This window comes from Oryza sativa, chromosome 6 (genome assembly GCF_034140825.1).
Source record: "Oryza sativa Japonica Group chromosome 6, ASM3414082v1".
Lineage (NCBI taxonomy): Eukaryota > Viridiplantae > Streptophyta > Magnoliopsida > Poales > Poaceae > Oryza > Oryza sativa.
Genome location: NC_089040.1, coordinates 30,897,505 through 30,911,225, shown reverse-complemented (window position 1 = coordinate 30,911,225; position 13,721 = coordinate 30,897,505). Strand labels below are relative to the sequence as shown.

General features: G+C 42.5%; 2 protein-coding genes and 1 long non-coding RNA gene across 3 annotated transcripts; all 3 read left to right on the top strand.

Annotated features, from left to right (window-relative positions):
- The first annotated feature begins 2,945 nt into the window (after nt 1-2,945).
- Nucleotides 2,946-4,110, top strand: LOC9270864 (NDR1/HIN1-like protein 10). The gene has a single exon (XM_015787293.3). It carries the CDS (start codon nt 3,053-3,055, stop codon nt 3,803-3,805), a length of 753 nt encoding a protein of 250 aa, XP_015642779.1. The 5' UTR covers nt 2,946-3,052; the 3' UTR covers nt 3,806-4,110.
- Nucleotides 4,111-4,722: 612 nt separating this feature from the next.
- Nucleotides 4,723-6,570, top strand: LOC4342030 (uncharacterized). The gene is made up of 4 exons (XM_015788634.2): nt 4,723-5,483; nt 5,553-5,637; nt 5,857-5,984; nt 6,070-6,570. Exons 1-4 carry the CDS (start codon nt 5,130-5,132, stop codon nt 6,274-6,276), a joined length of 774 nt encoding a protein of 257 aa, XP_015644120.1. The 5' UTR covers nt 4,723-5,129; the 3' UTR covers nt 6,277-6,570.
- Nucleotides 6,571-7,175: 605 nt separating this feature from the next.
- LOC136356839 (uncharacterized) lies at nt 7,176-9,502 on the top strand. Its single transcript, XR_010741868.1, has 3 exons — nt 7,176-8,431; nt 8,506-8,772; nt 8,898-9,502. It is a non-coding gene; the product is annotated as an uncharacterized lncRNA (long non-coding RNA).
- Nucleotides 9,503-13,721: the final 4,219 nt, after the last annotated feature.

Genomic DNA, 13,721 nt, shown 5'->3' with positions numbered 1-13,721 from the left:
TGTTGTTCCTTTCAAGAACGGCAAGGGCGATCAGAGCGTCGTCTTGCCGATCTGCTTGCCCTCATGGGCAGGTTCCAGCTCGATGTCCAAACCCTCATCGCAGAGCTCATCTTCTGTCTAAATGCAATTGCAACGCATGTGTTCTACTGTTCTTGTTTCTTCTTGGTTCAGATTGTACTTAAATTTGTTGGTGTCAGATAACATGCTGGCCCTCTAGTTCATCCCACGACGCAGAGTAGGGACTATTCCTATTGTGTTCCAAAAAAAAAAAAATTACATACGTGCTATTCGTTCTCTACATTTTTTCAGTTCTGTGACAGAGTGAAACTTCCTGTGAGCGAGTAAAGCTTATTGTACAATGGTAGAGTACTAAATTACTTCTCTTTCTACCTAGAGACAAACATCAACTTTCTTTTTATAAACACATTAGAAATGGAGACGCTCACACACACACACACGTGCACAGTCATCTCTACGAACAGACCTTATCCCTATGAGCACATCAGAAAGATTAAACCAACATATCTTTATATTAATAAAGTTATTACAAACGCATAATTGTTGATAGGTACGTCGACTACCACTGAGACATTAACTGATCTTGGTAAGACCTTGTTATGGTCCAAATAGTATAATTTTGATTTTTAAGAATAACTTTAAATTTTTACTTACTGTCTTAGCAATCATAAAAAAGAACTGAACAACAAATATGACAAAATGAGACCTTTAAAATTAATTCCAAATAAAAGTTAAAGTTCAAAACCACCTCTGAAGTATATAATATAAAGCCGCATGCTAAGCCGGCAAGATCCTCGTTCTGTGTACCGAGGATGCAACAAGATGGATTTAAAGGACAGGCCCCATGGAACTTTCCGATATGTTCTCTTGTGAATCTATCTTCTCATTTCTCCTTCATGTAACATGAACGTGGAACAGGTGCGTCAACCAGCCAGCTTTTGAATGTAACATATTCAGACATGAACATTAAAACAGAGAAGAATCTGCGAAAAATTCATCCAATTCATCCATGAAAATTAAAACAGAGAAGAATCTGCGAAAAATATGGTATTGGTCCTATTGGATAAGCTGTTTGTATTTGAAACCATGAACCATACTGAATAAAACTGATCAGAACAGGTCAACAGATCCTATACTTTTTTAAAAGCTCCTTGTTGAAGCATTTTGCATAAATATGCACAACCATGAGATGTTACTGAAGAAATAAGACAAGTAGTACTGTTCTTCACAATACTCTGAAAACAACCTTCTTGGTTACTTTTTTTAGACAATGACCGTAATGATCTTTGGTCTAATATTTATATCACAATTGGCCAGCAACTGTTAGAGAAAATGACCTCAATGATCTTTGGTCTAAAAATTATATTGTGTCACTGGTGTCTTGTAGCCTCATCACCTTCCCATACCTAACACTATCCCTTTTAAAATGGTCTCAACTCTTCTAAAACTAGCAATGTGGTACTCCTAACACTAGGCATGGAGTATTACCGAATTAATATTCACAAGCATGTCTTTTATGAGATGGGGCTTTGTGATTCTCCATATGGGCTCCCATATATAATTCCAACATCCTCTCCATTCCTTGACTTCGTCATGTTTGAATCTCCTCCTTGAAGTTTCTATTTCAGGCCCAAACAATGGAAAAGCAACAGGAATGCAGACCAAGCACGCGATTCTGAACACCACAGCAGTAGTAGTGAAACCGAGAGATCCCTGTCGCTGGTATAGTTTGCTGTGCTGCCTTCAACTAAGCAAGGCCACAGAGGCCTAGTTTACTTCCAAACTTTTTTTTCAAAAAACTTTTCTATCACATCAACACTTTCCTATACACATAAATTTCTAACTTTTTCGTCACATTATTTTAATTTCAACAAAATTTTCAATTTTGACGTGAACTAAACATACCCAGAGTGATCAGCTGCTGGGCAAAACCGTAAATCGAAACGATTCTGAATTTCTGGTTCACGGGTCGGCTGGAATCATCGTGGTGTCGTATTAATATAGTAGTATTTAACTGCACTGCACTGTATCAGTTTAGTGTGAACTTTACAGAGAGCTATACTAGACTACGATACAGAGAGAATGACAGATTGGCCCGATCGATTTGTTCTCCGGCATGGGCGACCCTACACAAAATGCTTCGTTACAGATAGCCAGGTCGATGTGCCGTCTCCTTTGTTGCTTTTCACCTTTTCTTTTTACTCAGGCTCACCCAGACACAGACAGTCTCACATCACAAGTCAGTATGCATATGCCTCCAATCTCTGCAGTTCCCAGTTGGATAGGAGGATTCCTAGATAATCTCGCAGAGTTCAGTCGCACGGCTACAGAATCGGACATTCAGATCACAGTTGCAAGCAACAGATCACATGAACAAGCTCCAACTAATACAGTTTCAGTTCAACCAGTCCAATGCATACAGGAACAAATCAAGAAAGTTCCAGCTCACCAGCCAGTCTTTAGTGTCTTGCTACCTTCTTCAAGTTCCAACACGTACAAACAGAAAGGGCAATCCAGATCTCCCTGAAGATGTGTGCTTTGTGATGAATTTTTTATAATCTTTTTTGAAGAATAAGCTTTGTGATGATTTATTAATACCTGAAACTCAATTAGGTTCTAAAGCAAGCATTGCAAGTAGAGGCTCTAGAGTAGCATGACATGAAGAGGTAGTTACACCGTGTTTAGTTCCAAACTTTTTTTTTCAAACTTTCAACTTTTCTATCACTTCAAAATTTTCCTACACACATAAACTTTCAACTTTTCTGTCACATCGTTCTAATTTCAATCAAACTTTCAATTTTGACGTGAACTAAACACAACCTTAGTACCTTGAGCATTCAAACTCCAAAAAGGAAGCTGCTTGAGAGAGCAAAGAAGATACCAAACCCTCTTCTTTCCCTATCCCCTTCCCTCCTATGATCCTATCCTATCCTAGCTTCCATTCCCCCTCAACCTTGCACATCACCATCCTCCCCTTAATGCCACTCCTCGCCTCGCTGCTGCCGCCGCCTCATCGCATTCTAGAGCATTGCTCATGGCGGACCACCACCACCAGCCGCCGACCCCACCACGGCGCCATCGGCGTCCCCATGAGCTGTCCATGGCGGCGGAGGAACGACACCATGGGACGCAGACGGCGATGGCGTCGGATGACGATCGCCACCATGATCGTGGCGGCTGGATCAGGCCGGAGGAGAAGCACCGGAGCTCCGGCGTGGCGTGGGCGCTGGTGATCCTGTGCACGCTGCTGGCGGTCGGCGTGATCGTCGCCGGCGCGACGGTGTTCGCCGTGTACCTCATCTACAAGCCCCGGATGCCGTACCTGGTGGTGTCCGACGCGCAGCTGGTGCGGCTGGACTACGACCAGGGCGGCACCATCGACTACCTGGAGGCGCTCGTCACCGTCATGGCGAGGAACACCAACTCCAGGGCGGACGCCTCCTTCGCCCGCGTCGACCTCGCGCTCCGCTTCCACGGCGCCGACGTCGCGCGCCTCCGCGCCGCGCCGTTCGTGGTGGCGAGCGCCTCCGCGGCGCCGCTCCGGTACGACGTCGTGTCGAAGGGGCGCGCGCTGGACGCCGGCGGGATGCGCGCCATGGACGCGTCGCTCAAGTCCGGCGTCGTGCCGCTCGACCTCCTCGGCCGCGCGCGCACGCGGTGGAAGGTCGGGATCTTCGCGTCGCTCAAGTTCTGGACGCGCATCTCCTGCCGCCTCCACTTCTTCTACCCCGGCAATGGCACCGTCATGGCCTCCGATCGCAACACCTGCACCTCCAGGTCGCCATAGCCGATCGCCATTGATTCCAATTCCTCCATTTGATTCGTTCGTTGCATCTCGACGCCATCCGAGACACGTACATTACTATTACATCGCACCATTACAGATCATGTTTCACTTGTCATACTTGTACAGCCAAATAATGCTGGTACAGTAGAATCTCTGAATCTACAAGAAGAGTTTATTCAAATTTAGCGCGAAAACAAACACATTTATATTTGTAATTCTTTATTTTTTCTCGATCAGTCCCCTGTTTGTACTCTGTACCACCAAATTACGAAGTCGATCCTAATTCCTAAACAGTGTGTATGAACTACTTCAAGTGTCTTTTCGCTTCGTGTCATTGTCAGGAATCAGAATCGATAACATCATCAACTAATCTCTTCAGTGTTACTACTGCAAATCCGATGAACATTCTCTGACAAAATCAGACGCTGTCTGTCTACTGAAAACTGATAATACTTCACCATTGGGCTGGGCCTGAATTACCAGATTGGACTTTCTGGCCCAATATGTAAATCCGATGAACATTCTCTGACAAAAGGAAAAAGTACATCGAAGGTCCCTCCCTGCCGCCGCGCCACCGTGCGGCCCACGATGGGCCGGCCCGCACAAGGAGAAAAGTGAGAAAGAGAGAGGAAGAAGGGACAGAAGAGGGGAGAGAGATGGTGATGGCGTAGTCACCCTGCCGTATGGGTTCCACGCTAACTCAGCTACCACGTCGGATAAAATCAGGGTCAAAATCGTCCAAGTATCCAAAGTGACCTGGTTTTGTAAGTTGAGGGATGGTATACAATTTTATAATCCGATGACAAGATGAGATTGGACCTTATGGCCCAATATAGAAGGCCCACCTATTCTTGGGCCGAAGTCTAAGCCCAACAACCGGTCAGCGAGTCGCGACGGGGAGGGAGTGGCTGGGAATCGCCGGAGAAGAGGAGGATGACGCCGTGACACGGGAGCACAGCAAGGTCATCGTCGTCGGCTTCCGTACGAGACTAGGAGGAGAAGTGGGGATTGGATTGCCGCGGAATTATCTCCGTCGCTGTCGCCACCGGCCGTGGGGAAGCAGCGCGCGGCGCGGCGCGGGGGGGAGAGTCTCCTCCGCCACCGCCAGCGTGGGCAGTGGGACTACCTCCTTGCCCCGCTACGCGACGCGGCGACGTCGCCGTCGGCGTCGTCACCCCTCCGCACGGTGCACTGAACGTGGCGCCTCCACTTGGCGCGCGACGCGACGCGACGCGGCCCGCCTTCTTCTTCTCTACTGCTACTTAACCACCAGCCGCGCGCGAAGTGCGGCGAGCGCGCAATCGAGGTCGAACACTTGGCCGGCATGAAGCCCAGGCCTACCGGATTCGGGGCCGCGGCGGCGGCGGCGGCGGAAGTTTTGGTGGGGGGCGGATGCGGTGGATGGGCGTGGAGGCCGAGGCCGAGGCCGGCGACGGTGGCCTCCACCGCGGCGATGTCGGTGAGGGGGCCTGGTACTACCCAGGCGGCCGCGGCGGCAAGCGCCGTGCACTCGGAGCGCCACCGCGGCGGGGTGCACGGGCTGCAGCTCCCTCCGCTGCGGCTGCAGTTCACCGCCGACCTGGAGGCGCGGATCGAGAAGGTGATCTACGCCTGCCGCTTCATGACCTTCCTCGCCATCGCCGGCTCGCTCATCGGCTCCGTCCCCTGCTTCCTCAAGGTCGATTTTTATCTCCTCTCTTCAGGTTCGATCTACTCCTAGCAATTTGTTGACTGTCCAACTCTGCAGGGCTGCGTCTATGTGATGGATGCCTTCATCGAGTACTACCTGCACGGTGGCGGCAAGGTCACCCTGATGCTAGTTGAAGCCATTGGTAACTAACTAACTAATCTCCCTAAACTTGATGCTGTTCTACACACTTCAGCCATGAGCAATTAACCACTTTGTATCTTCAGCAACACAGATTAGCAGTTGATAACACGGGAGCACAAGCACCAAACCACAAATTGCATCGTTGCTACATGCATCCTAGTGGAGTTATATGTAGTAATTTCTGATAACTGACCAGTGTGCATTTCTTGATTTACCTCAGATATGTTTCTGGTTGGAACGGTCATGTTTGTCTTCGGGACAGGGCTATACGAGCTGTTCATCAGTAACATGGACATTGCAAAGTCATCATCCTATGGCTCTAACCTCTTTGGCTTGTTCAGGCTCCCGGTTGGTTCACGCACTTAGCATCCCTCTAAATGGTGCGGTAACTGGGGAATTTCCAGTATCCTGATACCTCTGTTTCTATCTGCAGGAACGGCCTGAGTGGCTCGAAATCCAGTCAGTGAATGATCTCAAGACTAAGCTGGGGCATGTCATCGTCATGGTTCTACTGGTTGGCATCTTTGAGAAGAGCAAGAGGGTGACCATCACATCATGTACTGACCTCTTCTGCTTTGCAGCATCGATTTTCCTCTCTTCAGCTTGCCTCTACCTGCTCTCCAGGCTCAGTAGCAAGTAGAAAAATAGGAGGTAGCGACACCTGAATGGCTGGAGCACAAACAGGTCTTGTACATATGACATAGGCCTGTTGTGTTTCCTATGCCGTGCAACACCTCATGTTATGTTTACATAATGTAAAATTAGAGGGGAGTTTGCACATCTCACGTACTCTTTGTATGGAATGGAAACTACTTTGTATAGTGGAGCCATAAGACATTATTGTCACCATCACTGTGTACCACCTGGTACTGCAACTCACTGCTTCGATGATAAATATAAATAGTTACTGCTATGGCATGTTATGAATTGATTAGCAATGCTGCCTTTTCTGTCTGTGATTCTTTTGAAGTTTTTAGAGCAGGATTACTTTGTTGATTTCTTTTATACCCCCAAAAGTATAACCAAGTGCTAGTTAATTAGTTTAGACCAGGAGGAGTTGCACCTATTTCTTATTCTTATGATGTCTTTTATGAACACTTCTGAATGATATGTATGTTATGCTATTATATGCCAAACATACTACTTGCCTTCAAAATCATTGGTGTGATACAGGAATGCTCTGACCTCCCTCTTTGATATTAGTAGTTCCTATTTGATCACAAGGCCCTGGTGAAGCTTGCCAACATAGTGTTTCCATATTATCGCTTATTTTCTTACACACAGAGTATATTTGATGAATGGAGTGTTGTTTGGTGTGACTACTGGCTTGTGAATGAATTGAAACCTGCAGAATCTAATTACGTGTTATGTATCCATGTCCTTCTTTCTAAAAAAAAATATAAGTGAAGCTCATGATGTACTCTTTGCCGTATGTTGAAGCTTATCTGCGTAGCTATCGCCCTTATGAGTAAGAATACTGAACACGATCATTAATTTGTGAGGTTATAATTCTGAGCAAAAACTTGCTTGATGTTGCAGTTTTATGTATAACTACTAAAGCTGATGTTTCAGTTCTGTGACCTACGTCCGGCCAACTGTCCTTCCCACACATAAGATTTGGATGCCAGATTATCTTTGAGGTATGTTTCTGACCTTCAGTATTTGCAACTGTTAGCATCATGCCATGATCTGTTGATTTCTGAATTGGATGCGCCAATGTATGGTTGTTGCCTTGAGATTTGTTTCTGAGTTCTCACCTAGTATTTGTAATTCTTAAGACCATTCAATGATTTCCGAGTTGAATGCATGGGTGCTTTCCTTTGAGGTATGTTTCTGCTATCAAGTATTTTTTAAACTGTTGCAACATTCAGTGATTCCCAATTGGGTGCACCAATGCATGTTTGATGCCTATACTAACAGCAATTGACCTATTCCTAAAAGTATTTCGTAGAGAGGCAAAACTGCTCTGGCAAGAACGATGAAAATTCCTATGCTTTATGAACTTTGGTTAAGTATGACACCTTTTCTCTTAGGTGATCAAATTAAAGGAGAGGAATAATAAGAAGAGCAGCTTGTATTGTGCCACAAACGATGACAGAACCTGAAATAAATTATTCAGGAGTTCCAAGCCAACCAACGGGAAGCAAAGGTTCCCAATCGAAAAAAGACTTCAAAGTGGCCTTTCCAAACATAAATAAAAGTTCCAGGAATTTGAGAAAATAAGGATCCCACAGGGGAGGAATAATTTTTGGTGGCGCAGCACCTTGAACGTATATACAATATAATTACTTTGAACATTTGCTGCCGTATGATCTCTTTTCTATATGCAGCCGTGAGCAACAAAATTAGAAGCTCCAACTTGCTGTTGTTTCATATACATAATAGATTGGCAGTCTCTGATAGGTCAGTCATGGTTGCTTGAACTTGATGGGAACACACAAAGTGTTGCACTTGATGTTTTAAGTATGCAACTTGCATGCTTAATTAAGACTTGAAAGATATATTTAGCCCATTATAACTTTGTTGCTGCCAAAGTGTGGGTTGTCGAGTATTATCTGTTAGATTTATTACAAGTGGATCAACTTGTCTATTAAACTTACATTATTTAGCACACATTTTGCTGGGATAACTGATCATGGTAATGAGCAGATGTTTTCATGACTGGATCCTCAGTCCTTGGTAACATTTGGTAAAAAAAGAAATGATAGTTCGCTTTCCTGGCAAAATAAGTTGAGGATGATCATGGTGGTAAGAAGGATGATTTTACATAAAAGCATTATCCTGATACATGTCAGGTTGGCACAGATTTCTCTTAGACCTACATATTCCCATGGTATCAATTTTTTATTACTAATCTCACTCTATACAGTGTCTATTAGGCAGAAGAAGCTTAGATGTTTCTAAGAATCAAACTGAACTGGGAAAAGGTGTTCCCTTTGGCTAGGATTAATAAAGTACTAAGATTTTGAGACATCCAAATCCTAAACAATTGGCTGGGGATTGCTGTTATCACCACCCGGGTCCTCCCATCACTTAACTCCTCCAAAAGTACCTTTCTTGAACTAAATTAATGAAACAATCTGCATATATAAAGAAGGGAGCTGCTCAGGTGGTGAACCATCTTACCTGTGACTTAGTGAGTAACCTCTGAGTTCTTCTCTTCCAATCTCCAGCTCTATTTTGCTTGTTAGCTTCATGGCCATTTCGTCGAAAAATGTTGCTGTGTTCAAGTTGCTTCTGAGTGTCATCTTTTTCATGCAGCACTCTGTGCCAGTTCATGCAAGGAAGCTGGTAGTGAGGGCACCTATGATCTGCATGCATCCTCCATGCACACGGAGGAATGCCCTGGAGGTGCCAGCTGAACAAGTTGATTCAACCACTCCAGGCCATAGCCCTAGCATTGGCCATAACACTCCTCCCAACTGAGATGATCTGATGCTGCTACTGTGTCCCAGCCTGAAATTTGTAACTCGGGTCTGTGAAAACTCGGGTCTATGAAACTCATATGGTGTTTCCTGGAGCTTCTATGCATTTGTTCAGAAAAGGCGTAAAGCATGCGACTGAAGAAGCTCGCGAAGATTTTGTTTTCCTTTTTTCTTTTGTTCCCCAAGACTTGTGCATGCCTGCCTGCATGCTTTCTTTTGTTACCTGTGTGAAAAACTTTTCCTCACCTTGTCTTAGAGGAGATCTACAGATCTGTAGCCTGTAACAGTGTGTCTGTTGAAAATTTTAACTCTCCATATGTTATGAACTTGAGAATGGATGTTGTAAGGCGAGGTTAATCGGCTATTTTCTTCAAAATTTTACTAGTACAATATTGTAAACTTTAAAGAGGTACACCATGAGTGGTCCTTTGGTTTTCTACATATCCTTTGTTGAGCATGTAATTTCGTCCATATATACATCAAGTTTGTGTAAATTGATCAGGATTTTTAAAGTCAAAATTAATTTAATTACCTTCAAATGAGACTGAACAGGACCATGTTTTTCTTCAGAATGGTGTAGGACAGCGGTAACATTTTTTCTTACCCTTTGTTGAAAGATAAATTAACGCTTGGGGTGTACAATTGTATAATGCTGATACTATTACTTGACAAGTTTATGGCACCCCTGGAGCTCTAATCTAACATGTCATCTCATTGTTGTGTCTGTTTTCTTCTGGCAAAGTGTGGTATTTTTCTTACAAAGTTTGATATGTGTAGAACAGTTTTGTTATACTGGGTACTAAAAAGAAAATAATTTTCCTTTGTTCTTCACTTGTTTGCTACATAATACTACTAAGCAACACTGGCCCCTTAATTTTTTTGATCATTTAGTATGAGGCAAAAGAATGCAGTGGCAGTAGAACTAGCACTGTGATGTTAGTAAAATATTAAGCCAACAAATGGTGCACAAATCACTTTCTGGTCCAGTTCATAAACAAATCACAGTGTCCTAGGTAGTACTCCATGCTAATGCATCTCCTTTTGAAAAAAAAAAGAAGCATCATTGTTGCAAAGAATGACCAACAACAGGTAGTGACTGAGAAAGATATTTCCGAATTAAGGCATGTGTGGGAACTGAGAACTGATAGGTTATTTTTAACACATCTTCTTTATTTTATTTTTTTTTTTTCTTGATTGATAGAGAATCTGCATCAGCCATCTTCAGCAAACATAATGCAGTTTGTTGGTATGGAAATAGTGTGAGATATCCTATGCAAGTTATAAACCAGTTTCTTTCTCTTGCCATTGGAGAGAAATTTCATCTTGAGCTGTCACTTCAATTTATGGCTCCCCTCAGACACTGATTCTCAATCTATTACATTATCAAAACAGAGGGAAAACAAGCGTTTACCTTTTGCTTTCATGCCCTATAAATTTCCATGTGAATAAAAGAAAAGAAATAATTCCGAATTATTGATTGTAGTGCGGGTCCATATTATAACTGTCTAGATTAGAAAAAGAATCCACATCAAATACAGTTCAAATGATAATTGAAATTTGGAATAGAATGAAGGAACTTCAGAATATAAAATGAAATAAAAAACAACCGATATAAAAGAAACTTCACAATAAATACTAAATAGTACTTCTTCCATTTTTAAATATATAACGTTGTTGAAATCTGGACATTTGATCATTAGTCTCAAAAAAATAAGTATATTTATTTTATTTTACTATGACCTTTATCATTTAATGCACTTTAAGCATGTCCTATATTTTTTATATTTGCATATATTTTTTTAAATAGTACGAACAATCAAACGTATGTCCAAAACTCAACAGCGTCACGTATTAAAAACGGAGCTAGTAATAAAATAATCTATCTACTTTAGAAATTCCCAAAAACTGATGGTTCGTGCAATTGCCAAGTGTCAGACTCCAGTGACGCCGTTCAGAAGAACAAAGAGTAATCTTTCAGTAACCCATAGTTAATTGAAACACTTTATCCGGCCGAGGTATGAGCATTTTCACAGCGTTGTCGATGTCTCTCTGGCTGCTGGTGAATCAATGATGAATCATGGTCAAACCGACGACAATACAAGAGCTGGGCATCTGCAGGTACAGATTAGTGCATCTCCTTTACAACAAAGAAAACCTCAGTGTTTTTCCTTAACTTGACCAGCAGCAGCTAGTGCCTGACAAAGCTGTTTCCTAACTTGGGTATGTGACTAAGCAGTGATAAGATATCTGAAAAAAATAATAAGTAGGGTGATTATATTAATTATTCTTAACACCTTCACTACTAACCTTTTGTTTTTTGGTGGTGATCAGGTCACTGCAATTAAGCAAGTGATCAATTGATCAAATCATCACTAGCTACCCTGCATTCTCCAAGATAATCAATACAGCTTCAGTGTGGCAACAAATTAAAGCTGCTTTGTTCTCTTTTGCAGATCAATATCTGTGCGCATGCTTAGTTCATCACGAATAAATATAAAAACCATCACGCATAAATATAAAATCATTCATCTGTTGGTATTGGGCTACGTGGTTGAATCGAGTGCTTATTATTTTCTGCTAAGTTGTATTTCTGTGATTGTGGATACTTAGTGCAATTGTGCAGCTATCTGATCAAACTTTTCTCTCTTTTTTTAAACTTGGAGTCTTTGAGAATTCAGATATTTGCCTCCCATCTCAATTGATAAGTACGAGGTGTATACAGCTTGATTGCCTCACCGGCTGTCAGGTGGTTTAATTATCTGTGGGCTTTCCACTTTGTGTTGGAAAAGTGGTGATATATTATCCATCATTTGTATATATAGATGGATGAATACTTGCAGGTTAGCATGACTAGTTTAATGACACCATCAGTGTTGGACAGTGGATCTCATGTTCTTGCTATCCTCTATGTGCATCATGCCATCATGCTTCAGAATTTTATCTCATTTGTTGTGAGAAAAGATAATTAAGTTTCAGGTCAGGCATCTCGCTCAACGAAATTTAATGCAAATTCAGATGGAACTGTCTTAAATCTTAACTAATGTATCCCAAAACCATTTATGAAAATGAAATAAACCTCCTATTTGGCTGAGCCGCTAATCAGTTTGGAATTTCAGAATGCTTACTAAGTAGCTCATCAGTTCCATGCCTGTTTTGCCTTCTCTTCAACGAATTGCAGAGCCGGGACAGTAAATAGCTTGCAAATTGCACCAAACATGCAAATTTTGAAGCATATTAAACATATTAATTTACATAAATTGTACCCTTCTTCATGAAATACAGCGATGATTCCTTGTTGATTGAGCTCTGAATGATAGATAATTCACTCAATTCCCTCATGGCTACGCAACAGAAGGCATCAAAAGTAACGCTGATTGCATCATCTATCACCAAGTAGCAGTAGTACTCTGCTTTGCTGACACCATGTACAGATGTACTCGCTCCCTCACCTACATCATCTTCAGAGTTTAATGTAGTTGACAGAAAAAAAAAGGCTTAAGTCATCCAGGCATCACAGAAACGCCATTCACATTTTTTTTTTGAAAGGAAATTAAGCACCAGGGTGATAAATTTCCAACCTGAACGTCATTTTTTGTTGTTCTTTCAGATATTTCAACCGTTTACATATCATCTTAGTTATTTGCTGTATCTGTTCTGTCAAACTTATCTCTAGTTTGGAATTCAGGATGCTAATTATCCCAGTTCATGATTTCAAGTAGATGGTGATACCATGGGTGTTCTAAGAAAAAATGAGTTTGTTCTGGGACATTTGACGTTTGAAAGTTGCAGTGGTTACTGCCAAAATGAGTTACTTCCAATCTTGAATGCTGACGCTACTCCCTCCAGCCAAAACAGAAGTGCCGTCATATAGCTTGAATATATCAACAGTATCATATGAATAATCATATTAGCCATAGAAAACCATACAAATATGATTAATTTACAGTTCGAGATTGTGTCTTGAAGACCATATGTAGATGTGAAGAACAGCACTCCCATTATCTAAAAAAAAAATGTGAAGAACAGCACTCGTTTTGCTAGTATTTGCAATTTCAGGGTTCAACAAGTAAGCAATATATACCAACATTTTACAGAGAACTTTCTACCTCTTCTTGGATGAAAAACGCAAAATATCAAATGATCATTGAAGAAAAACTAGTAACGTGGAGCATTTGGTCAAGTAGCAAGATGATCATTGACAAATCTCTGTTCCGAAACACTAGCCTCCGATCAAGAACACATGACGAGTGTGCATATATCTATCTTAATTTCTCAACCCGTGGCTGCTACCTACTCCATTGATACATTTGATCACTCGCATAAGATGAATTGAATTCTTTGCATGACATCAAATCATCAATTCGATGGCTCCAGTGGGCAGATCAGCTTTTTGAGCTTTGACCATGGTGCTCATTGCCGGCGAGGTCGTAAGCCTCCTTCGCCGAGCGAATGCAAGAATCCAAGAACGAATTTATTGCAGCTAGAGGCTCGCGGCAATCTCCCTTTTTAAGGGGCTCATCAGCTGCGGATTCTTGCACAACACATCGAATTTGCATTCGCATTAGCATTCGCATCATCGCTTGTTGCCTCAGAGAGAAGAGAGAAAGAAAGCTCGAGCTCTCGGCTCCCATGGCGGCGGCGGCGTCATACGCGCACCTCG

Excerpts from the sequence above, each read along its gene's own strand:
- LOC9270864 (XM_015787293.3), top strand. The coding sequence starts at position 3,053 with ATGGCGGACCACCACCACCAGCCGCCGACCCCACCACGGCGCCATCGG.
- LOC4342030 (XM_015788634.2), top strand. The coding sequence starts at position 5,130 with ATGAAGCCCAGGCCTACCGGATTCGGGGCCGCGGCGGCGGCGGCGGCG. Across the intron at positions 5,484-5,552 it reads CCGTCCCCTGCTTCCTCAAG|GGCTGCGTCTATGTGATGGA; the intron begins GTCGATTTTTAT and ends CCAACTCTGCAG. Across the intron at positions 5,638-5,856 it reads GATGCTAGTTGAAGCCATTG|ATATGTTTCTGGTTGGAACG; the intron begins GTAACTAACTAA and ends GATTTACCTCAG.